Consider the following 24,833-nt stretch of genomic DNA (forward strand, 5'->3'; position numbering starts at 1 on the left):
TACAGATTGGCGCAATTCTACATTCGAATAGGCAGTAAAAGTTTGGGACCCACTTGCACCAGGCCCCGATCACGCAATGAAGGTACACAGCTACGATTGTATCTTTACTTGTTGGTCATTAGGATTGTTCTATTGTGACGTTGTTGTTGTTTTGGTCTTCAGGGGTCCTTGTACAGTTTTCCACCAACAATGGTGTCCAGTGGCAGTTCCTGCGAGAGCTTGACTTTAGCTCCTTCTTGGAGCCTCAAGTGGTGACCATTGAATTGCCCCCACATGCCAAATCCCCTTACACAGTGTTTCGGTGGTGGCAGCCCCAGCAAGGTTAGTGCAATTGGTACAGTAAACTAAAATGACTCTTGTTTTCGTTGATTTATTGTGTTGTTCTTTTTGGTCATGTTTTCAGGGAAACTCTCAGCCCAGTGGGCTCTGGATGATGTCCTAATTGGTATGAACGACAGCTCCAGAACTGGTTTCCATGACAAGTTTGACGGCACCACACCTCTGAGGCACAACTGGTACCGCATTCAGGGCGGGGAGGTGACTGTGGACTGTTTGTCCCTGGACATGGCACTGACCTTCAACTCTGAAGCCATCAATAGTGAGTCACACAAACAAACACACCCAACTTACATGCGTCCATTAAGAGGACATTCCAATTACATTTTCTATTTATGCGGCATTGGGAGAGAACAGCAGTGAAATGGCCTCAGAGCAACATAACTCACAACAGGCTGAAACTGAATCACCCATTTTACTGTGGCGCCATGAATGGCGCATTATAAATAAGGGCAAACTTGATTGAGCATCCTGCCTGTTTTTTATGAGCGCACCCAGCTGTGAGCACATTTACTTTCTGTAAATAATGCATTCAAGTGGGCTTATTCTTTAGAAGTACACAGCATGAGTTACACCTGTACAAAACCAGGACGCACTGAATGTCACCTTTTATGAAAGTTCTTAAAATGCGCTTTGAAATGGATCAATTTTTTCATATGGGAATTTTGTTGCAGAAAAGCCAAGGTACGCGGAGAGTTGGGACTTCGAGGTGTCCGGTTCTTCCTTCCTGCAGTTCGAGCTGAGTATGGGCTGCAGCAAGTCCACGTCCTTTTCCCACGGAGTGCGCCTGGAATTCTCCACAGACTGTGGACGTCACTGGTCCCTCATTACTCCGGAGTGTGTTCCCCCAGCTATCGGTTGCGCTGCTTACACTCAAAGTTCCATCTATACGTCAACGCAGTACAAACACTGGAGGAGGATTACTGTGTACCTGCCAAGTGCTGCTAAGTATGCACTATACACAAGCCCTAATTACGACTATATTTACGTAAACATTTGTCAATGCTGAATTTGTGCTCTTGATACCTCAGTTCTCCGAGAACTCGATTCCGGTGGATCCAAACCCATTTTACTCCGGGGGCTGAAGGTTGGGCTTTGGATAACGTGTTGCTTGCCCCAGGTTGCCCTTGGATGTGCTCTGGTCATGGTCTGTGTGACAATGGACGTTGTGTGTAAGTCAAACATGAATTTTGAATTGGATACGCTTGCTTTATGTCGGTAAGTTCATGTTGACAAATTCTCACCCTGTCTTAGGTGTGACAAAGGTTATGAGGGTGCACACTGTGTGCCCTCGGCCTCCCTTCCGTCTGTTTTGAGAGAAGACTTCAATGATCACCTACAGCAGGAGACCTGGCCGGAAGTTTATGGAGCTGAGAGGGGAACTCTGAGTGGGGAGCCTCTTAAATCTGGAACTGCCCTCATTTTTAAAGGGGTACCTGTCGTCAGAGTCAATTTTTCAATTTTACACTTGGAAGGATTTTGTCATCTGAAAATGTGTTCTCTCTGCAGGACGGTCTACGTATGATAGTGTCAAGGGATCTGGATTGTACAAACACTCTCTACATTCAATTCTCCTTCAAGTTCATCACAAAAGGTATATTCAATTGAAATTCAAATATTAGCATCCAGCTTTCCGCATTGGCACGCAATTTCTTCAGAAGATGCAGAGATGTCTAGTTAATAATGTCAATGTCATTTTTATGGTATTTATTTTATGGTCTAGGTGTACCTGAGCGCTCCCACTCAGTACTGCTGCAGTACTCAGTGAATGGCGGAATCAGCTGGCTACTGTTGGACGAGTTTTACTTCCCATCTTCCACGGACACTCTGTTCCTTCACCTGCCGCTGCCCGCCAGCGCTCAGACCAACGCCACCCGCTTCAGACTATGGCAGCCTTACAACAGTGGTGAGGAAACACATTGGCATTCCCAAATCTCCTTTGGAAACAGAATGATCATCATCATGGTCATCAAATCCTGTCAATTTAGAACATTTTCTGCTTGTGTCAAATTCTATAAGCCGGTTTCATCCAGCTGGGATCCAGATGTGGCAGCAATTAAAATTTCATATGGAAATGAATTCCACATTTTCAAACATTACATCATTCCTCATTGATTAGGTTTCAGTTCTTGTGCCCTCCTTAAACTTACTACCCTTTGGATGTACTTGCAACTGGCAATAATTTTACGAGTAGTCTATGTTGGAAAAATGGTTAAATATCGCCACTTTTCTTCTAAATGAATAAATGATGACATTACAGAAGTCTTGGCTTTAGACTCGAATGGCAGAGAGAGAAAAAAACTGTGGTTTTAGTAGAAGTCAGGGAGGCATTTTTGCCCATGAACATGTCCAGAAGGAAGATTTAAAACTTCTAAAAAATATGAACCCTGTCAAGTCAATTTTGTAGTTAATCTTTGACATATCCCCCTTACAGTATATCACCCAACTATGTATTACATGGAAACAATTCAATTTTTTGTAAAAAAAAAACATTCAAAAATTCAAATAAGAAAACTGCAATTCAAATGATTAAAATCCTAAAAACAAACAGAAAAAAACATTTTATATTTTTATTAGTCTTGATAAAATCGTAAGTAGTTTTAGTGATTTATGAGAAGAAATAGCAGAAAAAATGTTTTATGTGTGTACATTTTCAGCCATGGTGTAAAAATTATGCAAAAGTAAAAAGACCCTATTACGTCCCCTTTAAATTTAAACTATAAGACAGCTAAAAAATTAGCTAAAAAAGAAAAATGTACAAAATGCCAGGGGATCACATGAGGGTTAATTTGTTTAATAATACAATTATTTTGTTGTCCATCAGGTAAGAAAGAGGAGGTGTGGGTGATAGATGATCTCATCATCGATGGCAGCTCCTTACATAACCCACTAGTGGTCATAGACAGCTTTGAAGAAGGCCCGAATGAATCCAACTGGCTGTTCCACCCGGGGGGCAACACCGGCCTCTACTGCCCCTACCAGAAGACCGGCTTGTAAGAAAAGTGTTTCACTTTGAATGTTTACAAAGACTAAGTCTCGTTTTGCATATCCACGTTTCCGATGTAATCAGTGAACCCAAGGGTGATATGATGTTTTTAACCTTGACTAATCTTCTTGTTTGTGTGTCTGTGTTGCAGAGAGGAGGATGAGTCAGCTATGGTGTTTGTCTCCAGCGAGCTGGGGGAGCATTCCATCACCACCAGGGACATTGACGTAAATGAGAACACAATCATCCAGTTTGAGGTACACGGACAGTCTTGATGACTTCTTTCCCAAAGTAACAATCAGCACACTGGCTGCAGGCATAAATCAGTGCGGGCAATCCTGGCTGACGTCTTGTTTTCGCCACAGATAAATGTCGGCTGCACGGCTGAAAGCTCATCGGCCCATCCGGTGCGACTTGAGTTCTCTCGGGATTTTGGTGCCACGTGGCACTTGCTGGTGCCGTTGTGTGCTGGCGGGCCACAGCCGTCTTCCCTATGCTCCACCGAGCTCCACCCAGCCAGTGTCTATTTCCCAGGCACTACACAGGGCTGGAGGAGAGAGGTCATACATTTTGGAAAGCTGCGTCTCTGCGGGTGAGCACCAGTGCATCCTCACCAGATAGGCGTCTCTTCTTCTTCTTCGTTTGTATTTCTTGACCATCTATTTGTCCCTACAGATCTGTGAGATTCCGTTGGTATCAAGGCTTCTTTTCAACTGGATCGGCTCCTCCAACATGGGCTCTCGACAATGTCTATATTGGCCCTCAGTGTCAGGACATGTGCAGCGGCCATGGAGCCTGTGTCGGGGGCACACATTGTATGTGTGACCCTGGCTACTCTGGAAGTGACTGCTCTGTGCCTGATATTCCAAACCCCGACTTCCTCAAGGAAGACTTTGAAGGTACGCTGCAGAATAGCAACAGTATCTCAGGAGCTGTGTTGTAAGTAACAAAAAACAATGTTCACATGTAGGCGGAGCAGTGGATGTTGACCTTTTTAGACAGCTGAGTGGTGGTAAACCGTCCAGAAAATGTGGTATCATGTCCAGTGGGAACCATCTGTTCTTCAGTGAGGATGGGCTGCGCATGTTAGTCACCAATGAATTGGACTTGTCTAATGCCAGGTATGTTTAGAATTGTCTTACCATATCCCCAATTTGTTCCAGATTTTTTTCAAATTGATGTGCTGAAGTTGGAAAGACTGTAATCACGATTGTCAATGGCGCCAGGTTTGTTCAGTTCTTCCTCCGTCTCGGCTGCGGTAAGGCAGCACCGGACCCGCGCTCTCAGCCAGTTCTGCTGCAGTACTCTCTGAATGGAGGTTTGACGTGGGGTCTCCTCCAGGAATTTCTCTTCAGCAACAGCAGTAACCAGGCTCGCCTGGTGGCCCTCGAGATCCCGCTGCGCGCTCGCACTTCTTCCACTCGCCTGCGCTGGTGGCAGCCTTCTGAAAACGGACAGTTTTACAGTCCATGGGTGATTGACCAGGTACTGTGAGGCAACAACAGCTTTGCCTCAATCAACCAAACACGACTTTACATTTTATGCATTGGAACTTTCTTCAAACATCAGGTGGTGGTTGGTGGTAGTGCCAGTGGCTGGGGACCTCTGGAAGATGATTTCTCCTCTATTGATGGACGCTCATGGCTCCTCCACCCAGGAGGAACCAGAATGCCAGTTTGTGGCTCGGACGGACCTGCTTTTGCTTTCATAGAGAAGTCCAACACTCGCTACGCAGTCACCACAGACATCAGTTTGGGACAAGATGCCTTCATCCAGTTTGATTTTTCTGCATCCTGCTCTGTAACCAACTCCTGCTACTGTAAGCAACAAGACATGAAGATATGAATACTTGGTATGAAAAAGTGAGCCTCAACAGTATACATGTTGCCTTTTCTGTGATCTCTTTATAGCTGTGGAGCTGGAGTACTCTCTGGATTTAGGTCTGACGTGGCAACCTGTTGTTAGAGATTGTTTACCGACAAGCCCCGACTGCTCCTCCTACACTTTGCAGAGGCTGCTCATTTCTGATACATACAACAAGTGGGGTCGGGTGACCCTACATATCCCATCGTACGCAAGGTCAGTGCTGCTCCTTTCTTGTAACTAGGGCTGTCAGTCAATTAATTTTTTTAATCAGAATTAATCGCATTAGTTCCATAGTTAACTGATGATTCATTGTTAATTAATTGCACATTTGACATTTGTTTTCAATGTAAAATATAAAATAAAATATAATAAAATAAAATATTTTGTACTATTTTCTATGTATTTCTGTGTGACCCAGTACCAAATGTCCCGCGGATATTGGGCTACGGAACCAGTGATTGGGGACCCAACATAAAAATGGACAAATATAGAGTACCTTATAGTTTATTGATGCAGTAATTTTACAGCATTTCATAGTTATTTAAAGTTAAAAAGATATACACTTAAAAAGTATAAAACATTGAGTACTTGATTGCTTATTTCCATTGGCTGGTTTGATCTCTTTAAAGTACCATGTTGCATTTTTAATGGCTGAAAAGTGCTATATAGATCAAATGTAATTGAGTAGAAGTGGTTCATAAATAGAAGGATGATTGATTTTGAGCTAAATGTGAGTAGAATTTTTCAGTCACTAGATGGCATTAGTGTTTTATGGTGTAGTTCATGACACCATCCATCCATCCATCCATTTTCTTGACCGCTTTTCCTCACAAGGGTCATGGGGGGGCTGGAGCCTATCCCAGCTGGCTTCGGGCAGTAGGCGGGGTACACCCTGAACTGGTTGCCAGCCAATCGCAGGGCACACAGAGACAAACAAACACACTCACATTCACACCTAGGGATAATTTGGAGTGTTCAATTAACTTGCCATGCATGTTTTTTTGGAATGTGGGAGGAAACCGGAGTACCCGGTGAAAACCCACGCAAGCACGGGGAGAACATGCAAACTCCACCCAGGAGGGCCGAAGCCCGGACTCGATCTCACGTTCTCTGCACTGGGAGGCGGACGTGCTAACCAGTCAGCCACCGTGCTGCCAGTTCATGACACACTTTAGTAAATTACGCTCACCTTATCCAGAAGTCCAATCTTCCTACGCCATGCGCCTTATGGTCTCGAAGCTGGAAGAGATGGCAGCCCGTGCAGTATTTATAGTTCAAATGCCAACGCCAATGTTGCCTCTCCTCTCTTTAAATCAGCCGCAGTACAGTGCAGTTCTGGATGGTAATTCATTTGTATATGTGTCCGCTTACTCTGCTGCATTGTGACCGAAAATAAGCCTAAATAAGGAGCACGTATTAATTTTCATTAGAAAAATATTAGTGGCGTTAAAGGATCTTTAAGTTAATTTGATATTAATATTTTTATTTTATTTTTTTCCTTTTGGACACATTATTACAGGTTACATCGATCACATCATATCATTTGCAACATTGACATCCGAAAGAATTGCCATCCCCATCGATTCTTACTATACGCATCAGTCATATACAATGATTATGAAGCTCCATCCATCCATCCATCCATTTTCTTAACCGCTTTTCGTTATCAATCCCAGACTTAAGTCTGCACACTCCTCACTCAGTTCATCTTGAGTAATGTCCATGTATAAGTTGCAGCTAGTATCAATTATTTGGAATTGGTAAATCGGTTGCCGGACGCCACCAACAGGCCCACCCAACCAGGCGAGCAGCCAAGGCAAACGCATGCTCGTTCACCAATATGCCAAGTTTGACACCCTTGCTTGTAATAAATGATTTTGAGTGTGAAGTACAATCATTCTGCAAATTGTAAAAATCACCAATGTTGAAACCCCCTCTAAAAATATTTTCAATCGCACAATGAAATGCCAATGTGGCACACTCTGAACTTCCACTAAAATATAAAGATCTGAGTCACTCAGTCGAGATGTATCACTTCAACAATACTTCCTTGGCACCAATTACTATTTTTCGATTTGCCAGGGCTTTGGTCCAATCTTGTGTCATTTTAGGGGGTTATAGAAAGAGCATTAAATACATGAAGAGCTGGGGGGTGGGGGTTAGCATGAACAGATTCATTTCATTCTCAATAACAAACTGTGAATAGTTTATAATAGGGTTTCCTTGTACTCTTTTTTGTTTTTTTGTTTGTGTGTTTTGGTACTCCAAACACCCTCAGTGGACATTAATAGTAATTCTTTATTTTCACGAATCACTTTTTACTTTTGTGTAGTTCTTTTAATGGATGACTTATCTTTGTAGGTCTCCAGCTACAAGATTCCGCTGGTTCCAGCAGGCTCCGTTTGATAAGCAGCAGACCTGGGCTCTGGATAACCTCTATATTGGTGATGGCTGTCCAGATATGTGTTCTGGACACGGACGGTGCCAACAGAGCACCTGTGTGTAAGTAATATATTATGCCAGTTTGTTTGTTTCTAAAACTGTATTACTGCATGGTTCATGTGGCACAATTCAGAGATTTTTCACCATCAAAAATCATGGCAATGTAAAAGCATGGAATTGGATATCTAATTGGATATATTCATTATATTGGAAATGGGCATTTGGACCTGCAGTGTACAATAAATTCAGCCTAATGAGTCTGTCAAATTGTCATTGGAGAATGTGTGTAGTTAATTTTTTTCATATCTTAAACTACCATATCTTTATTATCCTAATGAACCACATGCTGTATCCTCATCAGGTGTGATCCAGAGTGGGGCGGTGAGTACTGTGATGAGCCGGTAGCTCTGCTCCCCTCCCAGCTGAAGGACAGCTTCAGTCGGGCTCCTTCACTGGGTCACTGGCACACACTCACTGGTGGGAAACTCAGCAGCGTGTGCGGAGCTGTGGCCTCTGGAGCTGCGTTGCATTTTAGTGGTGTAAGTATTTCCTGTCTCTCTTACAGTTTTCTTCATTTAGCACCAATATTGTTTATTCTGTGCCTCTATGCAGAGTTGCAGCCGTCAGTTGGTGACGGTGGACCTCAACCTGACCAACGCCGAATTCATCCAATTCTACTTCATGTACGGCTGCATGATCCCACCCAGCAACCGTAACCAGGGGGTGCTCCTGGAGTACAGCTTGAATGGAGGAATCCACTGGCATCTGCTGACAGAGATTTTCTATGATCTGTACACAAAGCCTGGGTGAGTGCCTTTTGAATCAAGTCATTTCTCGTGAAACCTCAAATTTCTCTCAAATCTGTATTTGCCCATCATGTCTTCAGGTTTGTGAATGTTCTGCTGCCTCCTGCTGCCCGACAAGAAGGCGTGCGTGTGCGCTGGTGGCAGCCTCAGCACGACGGAGTAGACCAGAGCGATTGGGCTCTGGATAACGTCCTCATCGCAGGGTCAGACACACGGGCGCAGATTTCCGACACATTCGGCGGCGTGGCGCTGCCCAACCATGAGAGAGCTCCTGCTGATGAAACCTCAGGACCAAACAGTGACCTGACCGAGCTCGAGGAAACCCCAATAGGTAGAGCGTAGTTGCTTTTAAATCTAAATCACAGCTTCATTCTAACGAACAATAAAAATAAAAAAAATGAGAATGAGAACATGCTGTTTTGTTTTGCTGTCAGTGAGCGACCATTGGTTGTTCTCAGAGGACTGCTCAGTGCAGCGTTTCTGCAGCTCCCCTGATGGAGTGATGGCATGTGGCAATGCTGATGGAAGAGAGGTCTACGCTGTCACGCACGATATAATCCCTGAAAAGGGTTGGGTCATGCAATTCAAGGTAACTCATAAGAAAAGAGTACACATGTTCACTCTGTGGCAGGGCTGGGCAAGTACTCAACTCTTGAGTAGTCACTCAGATACAATACCAAGTACTGGTACCACTACTACTTTTGATCAATGCAATTTTCCCAAAGAACAATGACAAATATTTTTTAAGAAACATCTATATATCACAGGGTAGCATTTTCTTTTCAAATGCATGATATTAATAGCAAGTTTCTATTTTTCTGATACTTAAATGGCCACAAGAGGGTGGCCAATACTGGTATCGATACGTGAAATAAGGCCAGGTATCGGCCCGATACTGATACCTGGTATCGGTACTCGCCCAATCCTAATTATAATTAATTTAATTTAAATCAATCAACAAAAATAATAGAATAAAAACCTAAAATAAAATGAATAAATGTCAAATTATATTTGTTTTGTATTTTTACTTTTTTATTCAATAAATACATTTATTATGATGGACGGATGCAATTTATCACGTTTTATCATGCACAAAAAATTCAGCAAACAAATATTCAATTATATAATTAGGCCAAAATCATCAGTCATCATGAAAATCAATATAAAATTTTACTTACCCACTTTACTGACATAAATACATTACATGCATATTCAAAATGTTCATTTTAATGTTTTTATACTATTGTTTAATGAATCAATTAAACAAGTCATACATTAATACAACAATATTGCAGGGCCTTGATAATATAAGTTCCCAAAGGGCCGAATTAAAGAATGAAGTAAGTCAATTGTGGCCCGTGGCCCATACTTGGCGTCTCTAATACCACCAGATTTAAAATATTAGCAAAATGGGAAAATATCTCATTATACTTAAAAAAATTATGATACCTAAAGTCACCTGGGGTCTTAAGAGGACAAGCATTAGAAAATAGATGGATGAATAGGATTACATCATGAAGGGGTACCGATGACCGAATGTTGCAACAATATTTCCCACATGTATCCTATAGATCGCGGTGGGCTGCGTCGTGCCGGATCGTGCCGCGGACAGACAGGTCCACGTTCAGTACTCTGCCGACTATGGTGTGACGTGGAAGTACCTGGTCCCTCAGTGTCTGCCTGCTGATCCCCGCTGCGGAGGACACGTCTCGCAGCCGTCAGTCTTCTTCCCTGCGCAGGGATGGAAGCGAGCTGTCTATCCCCTGCCTGACGGCCTCGCTGGCACGTAGGTCAAGACATTTCTAAACATGCGATGCTCTCTTAATATTTCATGCACCGTCATGCATGAGCTACATTATTGATAGATCTATTTATTGTTACAACATCAAAGATTTAAACTTGTGTCATATAAATCTTGGAAAAGGCAGATGCATGTTGTTTGACTAAACTCTTTACACGACCCAAAGGACTCAGCCTGCTTCTCCTGTCCTTTAGCTCAGTGCGCTTCAGGTTCTACCAGCAGCACTCAGACGTTCAGTGGGGTGTGGAGAACTTTTACATCGGGCCGGCGTGTGAGAGCCATTGTGGCGGGCACGGAGATTGTTTGGATCAACGCTGCCTCTGTGACCCAGGATTTACCGGACCAAACTGCTACGCCAGTACAGTACTGAAGGTAGTCTGCCTTTTTTGTCTGCCTATTGTGTTCTTTTCTACTTTGGGATTAAACTAAGAAAATTCTGTTCATATGAAGATGCTGGCTTTCCAGTCCATGCCAACAATGTGCAGCCCTATAATCCCAAGTATATATGTATTTGAACATATTTGTTTTTAACTCATTCAAACCCAAAAATGTGTAAATACGTTTTTTAATCATTCGTCCTTCACTCCCAAAAATGTATTTGCACGCTTTTGTATGTTTTTTTTTTTTAATGCAAGAACGTACAGAAAGCATTGATGCAGCTTCTGACATGAAGAGGTGGCTTGAAGCAACACAAAGCAACTTTCAGTTTATGTTGATTAGGCGGCGCCATATGGACAAAAGCAGCAATGTTATGCCTAAAGGAAGACCACATTTCCCATGAAGACAAGTGCATTGCGCCGTTTTTGCGCTCACGCAAGTCAAATTGACTTCCGTCTTTATAATGAATGTGGAAAGCTAGAAGTGGTATATGCCGTAAAGCAGTCAGCACATTTGTAGTTATTTTGTGTGGCAGTGTTCCTACCATCCTCCTCAAAGTTGTTTATTGCCAGTAAAAATGATACAGACTCCCTCAGGCCATGGCAAAGGTTCTATTCAACTAGTTTTAAGTTGATGTTTCATCAGAAGAATTATGAAAATATTTTATTATGGTTGAAAGGTTCCTTAGTGCTACTTTAAAGTAATGGTAGTTATTACCCCAAAAAAACTAGTACAAGTATAAGAGATCAGCCAGGGCCATGATGCAATAAGCTCTTTTTGTCAGTGTTTTCACCAGGAATGTGAATATTGATGAAATTTAGCTATATTTTAATGCTAATTGCTGGAAAACGGAAACAGATACAAATGTATACATACTTTTTTCCCGATGGAAAAAGAGACTCTAATCTTTCTTTTGGTAGGTTCCATGTTTTTATAGCAATGTTTTATAGAACACAATATTCTGTGGGCCTTGCAAAATCAGTCAAAATCCAGTAAAACAGCCGGGAGCGAAGGAGGTTGCTTCAGTGAAAATGGCTGGGAGTGAGTTCATCAATCTTTCCCCCTGCAGGCATCTTTGAAGGAACGTTTTGACTGGGAAGGAGCAGCCGGGCCTCATTGGCAGGTTCTAGAAGGAGGTCGACCCTGCACAGACTGTGGTGTGTTGGTTGAGGGTACAGCCCTTTATTTTGGAGGAGCTGACGCCAGACAAGCTGTTACCGCCGACCTGGACCTTCGGGGAGCTAAGTCAGTATTGGAGATGTTTTGTGGTTGCAAACTCTTTTCCTTGTCATATTGACTGTGCTGATGGATTTGAGATGATCTTTTCTGTGGCTATAGGTTTGTGGAGTACTGGGCCAGGATTGGAAGTGAGACTAACATGTCCATGTGCCACCGTCCAACATGTCGTAAAGAAGGAGTGCTGCTAGACTATTCTACTGATGGAGGTGCGCTTTAAAAAGTTTTATCACTGTCACCTTTTTGTCCCCCGCTCTGCGAACATGTTGGTATACTCCTCAGGCGTGTCGTGGATCCTACTGCACGAGATGGACTATCTGAAATACGTGTCTGTGAGGAGAGATTACATCGTCCTGCCGGAGGGAGCCCTGACCAATGCCACTCGCCTACGTTGGTGGCAGCCTTTTACTATGTCCTCTGGCTTGGCCTCTCCCAGCCTGGAGAGAGCCCAGTGGGCCATAGACAACATCTTGGTCGCAGGGTCAGACATCAATCCATCAACCTTACTCGACACCTTTGATGACGGTAAGTCTATTAAATAAAAAAATTAAAAAGTTTACTGGGCAAGAGGTAAGCAGCTCCCTTTCTGTTGTCTTTTCTAGAGGGTGTATCTCATGAGGAAAGCTGGAGCTTCTATCCGAATGCTGTGCGAACTGCGGGCTTCTGCGGAAACCCCTCGTTCCACCTTTACTGGCCCAACAAGAACCAAGACCGGACGCACAACATCCTCGCCACTCGAGAACTTATAGTGCAGCCTGGATATATTTTACAGTTCCAGGTATTCAAACATCTGAATTACATTAGCAGCTCTTGTCTGTGTGTTGCATTGGGGTGATGTTTTATGTTTGATCTCTCACTGTTGCAGATAGTCGTTGGCTGTGAGGTGGACACATGTCAAGACCATCATTCTGTTCTGCTGCAGTACAGGAAGGATGCAAGGTTGATATCGATACATAATCATGACTGTGTTTAATATGGAATTGAACATTTGTCACGCTCCCCTTTCAGGTCTGACTCTTGGCAGTTGGTAAAGTCTGAGTGCCTCCCCTCCTCGGTCAACAACGTGGGCTGCTCTCCCTTCCAATTCCACGAGTCCACCATCTACAGTCCCGTCAACAGCTCAACATGGACCAGGGTCACCGTTCAACTGCCCGACCACGTCTCTTCAGGGTAGGGCTGGGCAAGTTCATCCATTGAATAAAATGGCTGCAAACAGAGAGGAGATACAGTAGTGTACAAACACAAAAACAGTATTGTTCCAGAATCTTTTTTTCAGACCGATGCCAGTATGACTATGAAACTGCCACAATATCGTTGTTGTCATGTCACGATATTAGAAGCAGCACATCTGTTAAAAAGGTCACGTAGATTTCCATTTATGCAGTTACAGCACCCTCTGGTGGCTAGTTTATTGTTGAGTTTAATTTTAATTAGGCATGTTTTGGCCACCTACGTTTAAGACCCATGCTAAAGGTCAGATGAAAGGGAACCTAACATGTTTTAGTTCCTCCACAGATTGACTTTATTCACAATGTGTGTTTTAGCAAGTAAGTGCCTCAATATTAAGTAATATTCAGGATTTTGGGTCGTTTATATGCATCGAGGTTAATATTAGCGTTACCATTTGAACTGTATGTATAATTATGACCTCAGCTAATTAGAATTCTCTAGACGAGACATTTAAAATAAAATGACTGATCAATATTTCTTTGTTTCTGCTGTTATGTACAAAAACACAATATTGTGCTTTTTTTCTCCATATAGCTTCTGTTTTTTGTTTTTGTTTTTTACAATATAATGAGTTTTTCTACAGTATTGTGAGGTTTTTTTTATATATATATGGCTAACATCTCCACAATATTGTAATAATTATCACATCGTGAAGTTCATATTGTGAAAAAAAAAAGCAATGAGAATAATTGTTTTAAACCACCTATGTATCGCAATGTAGCATTTTTCCTTAAAATTGCATGGCAATAATGTCATTTTTCTGTTATCTTTTTCTATTTCTATACAAATACTTACAGAAATTACATCTTAATGGGCATCTGTCAGATATGTATGCCTTTAGTTCGTGCAATTGCCACAAGAGGGCAGCCGATAATGATATCGGCAGCATTTACGAGTACCGATACCTTAAAATAAGGCTGATATTGGTAACGATACCTGATGTTGGTACTCGCTCATCCCTGCACAAAAACTTTTTTTGAATAATGCCATAGTCATTATTTTTTTCTGTAAGTAATATTATCAAATCAGAGATTTTTTTTAAAAGCCATACTTATTTTTTTGTCTATTTTAACACGTCAACAATATAGTTCCGTGTCCACTTTGTCATGTGTCGTCTATTTCCAGGGCGACACAGTTCCGCTGGATTCAAAAAGAGGGCACAGGGGAGCGTCAGAGCTGGGGGGTGGACCGCGTTTACATCGGCGAGGCCTGCCCCGGACTCTGCAGTGGACACGGCTACTGCACAAGTGGAGTGGTCTGCATCTGTGACGAGGGATATCATGGTGGGCCACTAAAAAAACTAAAACAGCTAAAAACAAATTCACTTATGATTTTTAACAGAGCCGTATGACTGTATCTTTGTATACAAAAAGATGCATTTCTATTTAATTTTTCAATGTGATCACAACAAACGAACCAATTTCCATCATTGTCCCCTCTCCCCCCACCTGAACAGGTGATGACTGCTCCCTGTCAAGCAGAGACTTGCCCAGCTCCATCAAGGACAACTTTGAGTCGGGCAGCGTGTCCCCGGAGAGCTGGCAGCTGATTCAGGGCGGAGGAGTTGGGAGCGGATGTGGACAGCTGTCACCGCATGCTCACGGAGACTCGCTTTATTTTAATGGATGTAAGATGAGGCAGGCTGTTACTAAACCGCTGGACCTCACTCGAGCCAGGTACAGGTACAACCAAAACACAACATGATGTGCTCACATTACAGACTGCTGTGAAAAAGTATTGCCTGCTTTTCCTGATCCTCATTTTTGTTTTTCTTATTCCCCCACTTATTTATTGGAATTAGATGTTTTAGATTATCGCACTAATTTTAAACTATCGGTCTATGTGTAAAAAAATGCCCCTTAATCTTTGTTTGTGCCACACTTGGCAGCAGTAACGGAAATCAAGCATTTGTGATAATTGGTGAAGAGTCTTTATTTTATTTTTTTTTAATATATTTTTTCAATATGTTTAAGGTATACCTCTTTCTCAATTGGATTTAAGACTGGACCATGTTTACTCCAAAGCCTCTATTTTGTTTTTTTAGCCATTCAGAGGTGGACTTGCTGATATGTCAGGTTGTTATAAGAATACATTACAGATTATAAGAATTCATTGTCCCGTTAACCTCGGCAAGTCCAACTTTTGTCCAGGCAGTCCTCTAAGTATTTCTCCAGAATTCCGAAGGATCATTAAGCTTTGTTTTATGCAAATGTGAGATCAAATTTTGTATGACCTTTGAACTTTGCCCCTTATGTCATTTTAGCCCTGTGTCCTTCTTATGGTTGAGCATTGTACTTACTTTATTAAATTGCTGATCCAAAATGTTGAACTTTGATAAATGCGCTAATAAAATCTTAAATCAAGAAAGGGGCAAACTTAAGAAGTGTTTCCTCCGTTTTAGGGATGCTAAAACAAATGCGCCGACAACTGTGAGGTTGACGTCTCCCTCTGACCTTTGCCATCCCTTGTGTGTCTCCCTGCAGTAAGATCATGTTTGTGCTGCAAATTGGCAGCGTGGCACAGACGGACAGTTGTAACATTGCTCTGGACCGGGCCGACACGGTCGATCGAGCAGTGCTGCTGCAGTACAGCGTCAACAATGGAGTGAGCTGGCACGTCATCGCCCAGCACCAACCCAAAGACTTCATAAAGGCCCAAAGAGTTTCCTACAACATTCCGCTGTAAGTGACCCACACTAAAGCATTATTATCTTTTCAGATAGAATAATGTTGATAGCTCTTAAAATCTCAGTAAATTATCCAGTTGTATCTACTAATTGGCTGGCGTTTATGTGTTATAATAATAATAATAATAATAATAATAATTTAACCATCCTGTTGGATTGGTTCATCAGGCACAGTAATAATGTTCCCGGGTCAATTTGACCCAGGCTATATTTGATGATTAAAAGCACATCCCAATAAACATTGTTAACCGCTTTCATTGAAAATATTTCAAATGGACCATTTCTAACAACACTCACAGAAATATTTCAAGCCTATCTTAAGTTTTATGTATTTTTTTTACATAACAAATTCTGATTTACTTTTTTAAGATAATTTTAACACAAACCTACCAAATAAAAGTTTTATGATACATATAAAGCATATTTATTTGAAATGCATAATGCTCAGGTTTATGTTTAGTCAAGTATAATTGTTTTTTGTTTGTTTTTTAACATTTCTGGGATGTCTGCATTCAGTTTCATCCCCAAAACAAAAATGTTTAAAAATATATATTTTTTAATGGACATAAGTGTTTTTCACATAGCAGTATATTTATTGTGTACTGAATAGGTAACCTGATTATTATGCAATTCAAACATTATACTAAATTAAATAAATACTCTCATTATTATTAATTTTGAGTAATTGTACTTTATTCATACTAAATACATAAACCTGAGAATTATGCATTTCAAATCAATAAGCTTTATTAGACTAATGAATATGTATCATTTAAGATTTATTTGGTAGGTTTGTGTTAAAATTATCTTGGAAAAAAAAAAAGTAAATGGGAATTTGTCATGTAAGAAAATTACATAAATCTTAAGTTAGGCTTAAAATATTTCTGTGAGTGAAGTTTCATCATGAAATACTACTATTTGTAGTTCTTTAACTTTGTAACGGGTCAGTTTGACCCTCGCTATGGTTAAAGTTCAAAAGGCGTCTGATTAACAGTTTTCGGTGCAAACATGTCAAAATGAAACATTGTAATTGTCTGTTGATAATGTTTCATTGCAAAAAAACTACTAATTTTAAAATGAGTCAATTTGACCTGGGCTATGTTAAGCATTCCGATAAACATTTCACATTTAATTGAAAATGTCAGAGTGAGCAATTTTAATTGTCTGTCAAAAACAACAACACATTATTATACTATGGGTCAACTTTACCTGGAATGTTTAACATTCCAAAACCAACACAATAAATACTGTTATAGCTTATTAGTAAATAATGTCAGTCCACATACGTCGAAATTAACCATTTCTTATAGTCTGTTGATGTGAATGTTGGGTCAGTTTGACCCGGTTTATGCTCCCTATTCCTTGCAAATATCTCAATTATTTTATTGTCTGTTGGTGCCAAGTTTGGTGGTACAAAGTTAACATTTGTTCTTGAACTTGGGTCATTTTGACTCACAACACAAGAGAAGGATTAGCCATTATCCTAGTCCATTACATATCATGTACTCCCGCTTTCTCCAGAGAGGCGAGGGTGAAAGGGGTGATGCTGCGATGGTGGCAGCCACGCCACGACGGCGCAGGACATGACCAGTGGGCGCTGGACCATGTGGAAGTAGTTCTGTGAGTACCCAAACTCCCGGCTAGACATTAGCCCACCCCCTCCCTATCAGAGCCCAGATCTGATCCCGCATCACCCGTAGTTGACCCCTCCCCTTTTACTCCACACATACACAGGAAGCGTGCACACAGGTCGTAAGCGCATCGCCACACATGCGTACACCGACAGTGAAGTTCATCACTGCTTCCGGTGTCAGGCAAGCAGGAACATTTCTGCATCTGCTTCGCTTTGTGGATGGCTGGCAAATTATCATCAGTGTCTTGTGGGTGGAAAAATCACCCCAAAAAAGAGGAATGATTCATTCAGTCTGCTGTCAAAAGCTTTACCGACAACTTCACAGGTCACTGATGATATGGTGGTCTATTATCAGCGAGTAAATTCATGTCGGTAGCCTGAAGTAGGTTAAATGCATTTCCTGCATGTTACTAGCTACGGATCTTGCTCACTGCCAATGTGGGCGCTCGCTGTTTATTCAGACCTAAACCCGATGCATTAAAAGTTTTGCCCAGTCTCCTTAAAACAGTACAGTCCAGTTCAGTTGAGCATAAAGGATACAATAAGTGTTTGTCAACCTCGAATGAGCAAAAGCGCATGTTTTAGAAAAATCTCAGAGCAAACAAAAATGTCATCAAAAGTATGAAGACTGAAATAATGATGATCTTGTCTCAATATACTCACAAATCTACTCCAGTGGGAAATCTGGGTCTGTTGAACTCAAATCGCTTTTTATGGGAAGATATTTGTCTCAAAATTATTATGGGTTTTTCAGATCCACAAACATATTCGCCATTTTCACGTGTTTGTTAATGTTATGTATGCATTCATCCACTGACCATTTGTAAATGTTCAATTCTGCTTATGGGTATTTTGTGAATGTGCGTTTACACTATTTGACACAAAATATGACTGTAATTTATTTCCCTCGAGCTTACGTTGCCTTGACAGGAAGACGTTCTTCTATTACGACCTCTTCGGCTGCGTTCGCACACGAATTTTGTGAGTTTTCAGAAGTCGCTGTTGCCGTGGCAACGCACTGTTCCCCACGAAAGCAACACTGATTTTGAGGGTCTGAATAATTATTTATATCACAAAAAGCTGTCTCTCAACAGGAGAAGTTTTACATCCACTGTATACTAAAATAGTGACTTTGTTATGAAGACATTTAAAAAAAAAAAATCTCCTTTTTCAGTTTTCTTTTTCTTTTGTGTAAGCAGATGTTTTACATATATCTGTCTTCACTCTTAAAGGAGGGGGTTTGGTGAAATTCGCTATAGTATTAGCTACTGTACCTCACAAATTAATCTTTTTTGTAATCGATTAACCTATCGATTATGCAATTGATTAATCAAGTAATCCGACAACTTCCAAGTGCCGCAAATATATATTTTAAAATGATTAAAATAGCGTCGACGCATGTATTTTTGCATCAACCAACTTTTGTGGCCGACCCAACTGACATCGTTTCCCAGCCCTAATTAGCAGCATAAGATAATAAGAATATAATAAATCATCTTTCGAGACAATTTGATGATGTGTCCTACCGAGCCAACGTAATCTTGAGGGAAACAAATTAGGGTCTGAAAAACATGCCAAAATCACAAATATATTTGTGTGAATAATTTTGAGACAAATCTCTCATAATTTTTTGAATGGATGGATGGTGGGAAAGTGTGCAATTGTTCTGCCTGATCGAGACATCCATAAATAAGCAAAGTTACATTATGTATTTCATCCAATTGGATCATTTTCCACGCGTCAATGCCACATTCAGATGCCAGAGTGGAGCATGTCCATTGATTGGTCAATCGCCCCAGTGGCAGCAGGCATTCAAGAGGATTCCAATCCATTTGCATGTGTTGTTTGTGGGCGTGGCAGCTTACACCATTGTGCCTACACAAGTCACATCAGCGTCAAGTGTTCAAACTGAACTGTACTGTATGACTTGTTGGAAAGCTGCTTTTAGTGCCTAAACCTGAGCTGCCCCCTGGTCTCTGTGACCCCGCCCCCGCTCCCTATGCACGGCGTTCAACAGTGTCTGCTGACAAATGTGACCATGATCCTCACTCACACTCTTGTTTATTTCTCTCTGTTCACCACTTCTCCACTCTTCCACGCCCAATTTCCTTTTTCTTTTACCCCCTCCCTTTTGCCGCTTCATGTGCTGCTTTCCCTCCGTTCGTGCCGCCTCGTACCCAACCTCATCTTCCACTTTCATGCCCTCGTAATTTGCTCTCCGATGGACGACTTAACTTCCTACTTCCATTTATTCTCACTCTCTCTCTATTCTCCTCCTCTCCCTACTCCTGGGGGCCCCCGCCCCATCCCTCCCCAGGCCAGGGCTCCCACCCCTCACCTTTCTGCGAGACAGCAGCCCCCCACACCTGCCTCTCCCCTCTCGCGCTCTAACCTCTGCTCTCTTCTGTATTCTGCTCCCTCTGGCATGGCTGTAGCGTCAGGTAAGTTCACCGCCTCGTCCCGAATGAAGCCCCAACCCCACCCACATCCACCCCTATCCCACCCCTCTCTTTTGCCAGCCTTTCTCCTCCTCACACAACACGCACACACTCTCCCTCGGTTTACACTGCAAGCCTCGCTCATCATCACCGCAGTCATCTCCACGACCTGGCTTTTTTTCTCTCGAGTCCCACGCAGACCAGCTGCTCACACAGTCCAGGTGGAAGCTCCCTAACATGACAGCCACTGAAATTAAACCAAATAAAATCAGTTCATTGTAATGAGCTGCCAAGTTTTCCAATATTAAGTTGACAAAGTAACACAGATGTCAGTGTTGTGTTGTGTTGGTGTGAATAGTATGTGTGACGTACTCCATCACTGTGCTTTTATCTGTTTCTTTAGTTTTTTTTCTGGCTGCTTACTTGATGAGCCAACTTTTGTGTTTCAAATGGCTTTAAAAGTAGGGTTTCAGGTTCAGTGCTCCTCGCTGAGTGTCTGAAACGCTCTTTTTCTTTTTTAGTCCACACACCAACCTCAGCTTTTACTTGGCTGGAGCATTTCATCTACTCAATTCTACACCTTGCATGGCTCAACGCATTGGGTCAATCTCATTGATTTATTTGCAAATTCCAGTGTCCTCAACCCTCTGTTTTCATCTTAGCTCCTCCCCCTACCACAGGGTTAGCCCACGGACCACATGCGACCCGCTCTGTTCTTTAACCCAGCCCACCGAGCATTTAAATAATCCAAAGTCTTTCTATGGGAATATGAATTAAGGACCCACTTTGATCCATCACAGGGGGTGGCCATTTTGCCACTTGACTGAAAATGACATCACAGCCGCTCAGGGCTCAGGTAACGACCAATCACGGCTCAGCATATGAACGTCACATGACTGAACTCACAAAATGTGAAGTGAGCCGTGATTGGTCCTTACCTCAGCAACTGTGATTTTGTTTTCACTCAACAGCTAGTGGCAAAATGGCCGCCCACTGAGATGGATCAAAATGGGTGGATTTTGCTGCTTAATTCATATCCCCCATACACAATATTCATCAGAATGCCGTGTTTAGACTAGCATAGAATATATATTATTGTAAAGAAAAAAATGGTTAACTTTGTAAAATTAATGGTGCAATTGTGAGTTTGATATTTCATCATTTCATATTTACTTCTATGCAAAAATATATCTGCTTGATAAAGTAACCCTTCCGGTCTGTGGCTCAAAGAAGGTTGGGCACTGCTGATGGAACGGCAGGCTCGCCACTTTTTACTACTGATGGACCTCCAAACATGCCAGTGTTTCCCACACCATATTAATAATTGGGTGGTCCACCCTAGTAAACTGGCCACCACCCAAGAATTTTTCAAGAAAATGTATTTAAAAAAACAAAAACGTGTCGTGACCAGATATACCGCATGTAACGTTAGTTTGCTGTCACTCACTTGTGGATCGTGAGGCTAGAAGAGACGTAGTAACAGGACTGAGACCCCCCCCCCCCTCTAGAGTCCACCCACCCAAGTAGATTTCAAATCTGTGGGAAACACTGCATGCATTCCGTCATAAGCACATTATTCTGATTCAATTAGTTTTATTACAGTATAAAAACAAGCTTTCCTTCAGAGTGTTGGAGAGAAGCTGTTAGACTTTAGCTAATGCTAATCTGCACATCCAACAAAAAAAATCATGCAGCTCTGCTTACCTTTTGGCTTTGATGTAGTGTTTCAACACTCTGCATCCAGACTGCAAATGAATGGCGTTGATGTGAAACTGACTAAATTCAACCAAAGGCAGCTAAATTAGCAATGGCTGAAATACATAAAATAATCCAGCTCTTGTAGATGTGTTGACATACTGTATTTCCTGCCAAGATACACTTGTGTACGAGTGACTTCACTGAGGCAGCAACGAGAACCGCGGAAGGATGCAAATAAGACAAATGAGATGCACCCATTGACTGCTTGTGAGGAAAGGACCTCCCCTTTTTCTGTGGCTTTTGGCTGTTTGTCCATCCATTTATGACATGCGCTCATCCCATCCATCCATCAAGCATACAACCTCCCACCCCTGCCCCAGTCACCCCGCTTTGCAGAAAACCCTCCAGCTCGCCCCGGCTGCACAGCTGGCTCACTGGCGCCGCCCTGCTGGACGGAAGAGGCAATGAACAGGCCAAGCGAGAGCGACGTGCCACCATCTCGTTTCTATGCTCAAGACCATGCACTTGCGTTGATTTTCTTTTCTCCCAATCTTTACTCTGACATCAAACATTCGCTGTCTGAGCGTGTGCGTGCGTGCGCGTGTCCCATGTCTCGTCTTGTGGGTCAATGGAAATCTGTGTATCATTTGTTCTTTGCATTTGCAATTCGTTATCAACATCAAAGCTTTACTGATTATTTTGATGTATATATTTTATTTTTAACCAACACACTCGTTCATGATTATGTGTATTGCGCTGTCTCATTAATTTCTTTCCTGGGCACAAAAACATTACATTGAAAACATAACTGGAAACAAAAAATAGTATTAATAATAATAATAATAATAATAATAAATAAAATAAAATAAGATTAAATTAAATTAAATTAAAAATAAAATGATAATATTAATAATAATAAAAGTATTGCAGACATTTGCTGGATTTGATGATGACGTTTGATTCTGTACAAGGTTAGATAGAGAAAAGCCAAGCGTAGCATTAAGCAGCCCTCCTGTATACTCTACACTGTGAAGTAAATGTACATATTCGGTAAATACACATAGAACATAGTTAGATATCGTCTGCTTAAATAACCAGAAATGTTCATACCACACACATATTCGATTACGATAGATAGTTTATTTGCATATAAATTTAAAAACCTGTAGCTACGTTCACACTGCAGGCAATTTTTTTTTGTCCATATGTGACCTGTATCTAATTTTTTTTTCTGACAGTCTGAACAGCTCAAGGCAAAATTTAAAGCATAATTGTGGTGATAGAGCAGTGTTGCCAACTCCCCCAGAAGGAAAGTAGCTGTCATAAAAGTTGCTAAATGACGGCATTGCCTCATTTGCATAATTGACCATTTGCATGCAATTGTAATAGATTCTATAGTAGAGAGGAATAGCCTCATGGGAGAGACAAAAAGGGCTTTAAGTAGTAATAGACAAATGAAGCTTCATGAAACACTTGCAATATTTTTGTGTCCTCTAGATGGTGCTCTTGGTTTAAAGATAAACATAAAGTTTCGACAACTGGTGGAAACAGTGCATGTAAAATGCATGTTTTCCAAACCGGTTTTGACAGTGCGAGAAAGCCCATTGAAAATGGAATGAAGGAATGATACACAGATTGATGCCATGACTTTTCTCACCCTGCAGAACATAAACAAATCCACTTTTATTGAGTTGTAGTGTTTGGGGTTATGACCTCGACATGCTGATGCCAAAGTTAGAGCCGTATCATTAGACCGTCACCACATGTGTGTGTATGAATGAGTGTGCGTCTGACTTTCCTTTCTTACTAATCACACATGTCCCTCCTCCCCTTTTTCACTGTGTTTGTATCCCTGCAGCACCCGAAAACAAAACTACATGATGAACTTTGCCAGACAAAGCGGCATGCGTCACTACTACAGCCGCAAGCGGCGGGCACTGTCGCGGCGCGCCTGAGCCTCCCGAGACGCGATTTTGCCCCCCCCCCTCTTTTGACCCGCCAATCACACACTGACCCGTCCGCACCCATCCCTTTGCCTCCTGACGACGTCAACACCAAATCAAGTTCATGCTTTAGCCAAAATCCGCCCCATCTCGTGCCCGCAATGCTTTGGCGTGGATGAAGCTCAGAAGACAGGAGCGTTGTGGCCATTTTGTTTACTTTCTACCATGGACGGTCAGGGTTTCCAATTGTTTTTCTAAGTGTTGCTGTGGTTCCTCTTCCCACCTTGGCTCCATCTGCTGCCAGCCCCCCCTCGTCCCCTTCCGTCCCCCTTTTCCAACCACACTGTGAAATTGAGAGATAATATATCACTGCTGAACTGACCAGCCAATTTGGAGAGCGGCCTTCCAATTCCACTGAGCCGCCGGGGGAGGACGGCTCCAAGCCGCCAGCCGCTACGCCAGGAGAAAGACAACGATGATACAGACCATGAAGAGGAACAAACGGTTATGAAAGCGTTGGGTGAGGGGTGGGTTAAAAATATAATACTGTGTTCTTGCTGTTCTTGTGTGTCTGTGGGTTCTTTTTGTGCTGAATTGACTGTGGTGTTTGTTCATTTGTTTGTTTTCTACTAATTCATATGCTTTTAAGAAGGGGCATGAGGGGGCGCTGGGTTCTGCTTCCCTTTTCCCCAATTTTCTGGATCGGGCCTGTGTGGGCATAGTGGAAAATCCAGAGGGCAGAACGAAATATAGGGAAAAAAAATATTTTTAAAAAATGACGGACTGAGCATTTTTTTGTGTGTGTTCAATTGAAAAAACAAATCATTTTATATATGTTGGCTCCCGAAAAATACAGATATTTATGGTATATGGCTCTTCATGTGACCTATTTAAGATGCACTGTGTGTGAAATGTATGTTATTTTCAAGTTGTTAAGTTATTAGGCAGTCAAGTCAAGTTGTTCTACTGCATCATCTCCCCTCTTCCCGTGCTGTTCCCCTTTTTGCTCCATCCCTCTCTGCTCTCTGATTCCTGGAGGTGAGGCTCTGTACGTGTTGTTTTTTGAAGTCTGTGTAATATGGACCCTCTGCCCTCAGTGTAACTCCAGTCTAGCAAACTCTTGTACATACATGTATATCCACTACTATGGGGAGACCCAGCAGCCTTATAAAAAGGGAAATAAAGAACTGCCCAAACCTCATACTGTACACCTTGCCTCAACTCTTCATTGGCCTGATGCCAAACATTTCAATCATGGTGTTTCTTCTGCTCCATCTAAAGATGCCAAAACAAGCGGTTTAAATTCCGCTAGAAGCTAAATTTGTACCACCCAATTTTTTTTGTATGGATTGTT

The 24,833-nt window shown here is 41.9% G+C and overlaps 1 protein-coding gene across 7 annotated transcripts in view; it reads left to right on the top strand.

Moving 5' to 3' along the window:
- reln (reelin) overlaps positions 1-24,687 on the top strand; it is a 143,381-nt gene extending 118,694 nt beyond the window's left edge. For 4 of the 7 annotated variants that reach the window (XM_077568015.1, XM_077568017.1, XM_077568016.1 and 1 more), the window contains 35 exons: positions 6-82; positions 163-321; positions 404-598; positions 1,011-1,284; positions 1,368-1,508; positions 1,591-1,768; positions 1,846-1,930; positions 2,060-2,242; positions 3,161-3,329; positions 3,474-3,579; positions 3,688-3,914; positions 3,998-4,221; positions 4,293-4,443; positions 4,549-4,807; positions 4,892-5,141; positions 5,233-5,401; positions 7,550-7,690; positions 7,992-8,169; positions 8,243-8,436; positions 8,517-8,767; positions 8,871-9,025; positions 10,008-10,222; positions 10,432-10,609; positions 11,685-11,860; positions 11,954-12,060; positions 12,134-12,376; positions 12,454-12,629; positions 12,717-12,790; positions 12,860-13,021; positions 14,207-14,364; positions 14,538-14,763; positions 15,565-15,762; positions 17,289-17,387; positions 19,718-19,841; positions 23,395-24,687. In XM_077568015.1, the coding sequence (XP_077424141.1) occupies positions 6-82; positions 163-321; positions 404-598; positions 1,011-1,284; positions 1,368-1,508; positions 1,591-1,768; positions 1,846-1,930; positions 2,060-2,242; positions 3,161-3,329; positions 3,474-3,579; positions 3,688-3,914; positions 3,998-4,221; positions 4,293-4,443; positions 4,549-4,807; positions 4,892-5,141; positions 5,233-5,401; positions 7,550-7,690; positions 7,992-8,169; positions 8,243-8,436; positions 8,517-8,767; positions 8,871-9,025; positions 10,008-10,222; positions 10,432-10,609; positions 11,685-11,860; positions 11,954-12,060; positions 12,134-12,376; positions 12,454-12,629; positions 12,717-12,790; positions 12,860-13,021; positions 14,207-14,364; positions 14,538-14,763; positions 15,565-15,762; positions 17,289-17,387; positions 19,718-19,835 (5,896 nt within the window). In that variant the 3' untranslated portion in view covers positions 19,836-19,841; positions 23,395-24,687. The remainder of the gene's footprint in view (positions 1-5; positions 83-162; positions 322-403; positions 599-1,010; positions 1,285-1,367; positions 1,509-1,590; positions 1,769-1,845; positions 1,931-2,059; positions 2,243-3,160; positions 3,330-3,473; positions 3,580-3,687; positions 3,915-3,997; positions 4,222-4,292; positions 4,444-4,548; positions 4,808-4,891; positions 5,142-5,232; positions 5,402-7,549; positions 7,691-7,991; positions 8,170-8,242; positions 8,437-8,516; positions 8,768-8,870; positions 9,026-10,007; positions 10,223-10,431; positions 10,610-11,684; positions 11,861-11,953; positions 12,061-12,133; positions 12,377-12,453; positions 12,630-12,716; positions 12,791-12,859; positions 13,022-14,206; positions 14,365-14,537; positions 14,764-15,564; positions 15,763-17,288; positions 17,388-19,717; positions 19,842-23,394) is intronic. The other 3 variants (XM_077568012.1, XM_077568013.1, XM_077568014.1) reach the window with 3 other exon arrangements.
- The last annotated feature ends 146 nt before the right edge of the window (positions 24,688-24,833 follow it).

Source organism: Vanacampus margaritifer, chromosome 6, assembly GCF_051991255.1.
Source record: "Vanacampus margaritifer isolate UIUO_Vmar chromosome 6, RoL_Vmar_1.0, whole genome shotgun sequence".
NCBI classification, from domain to species: domain Eukaryota; kingdom Metazoa; phylum Chordata; class Actinopteri; order Syngnathiformes; family Syngnathidae; genus Vanacampus; species Vanacampus margaritifer.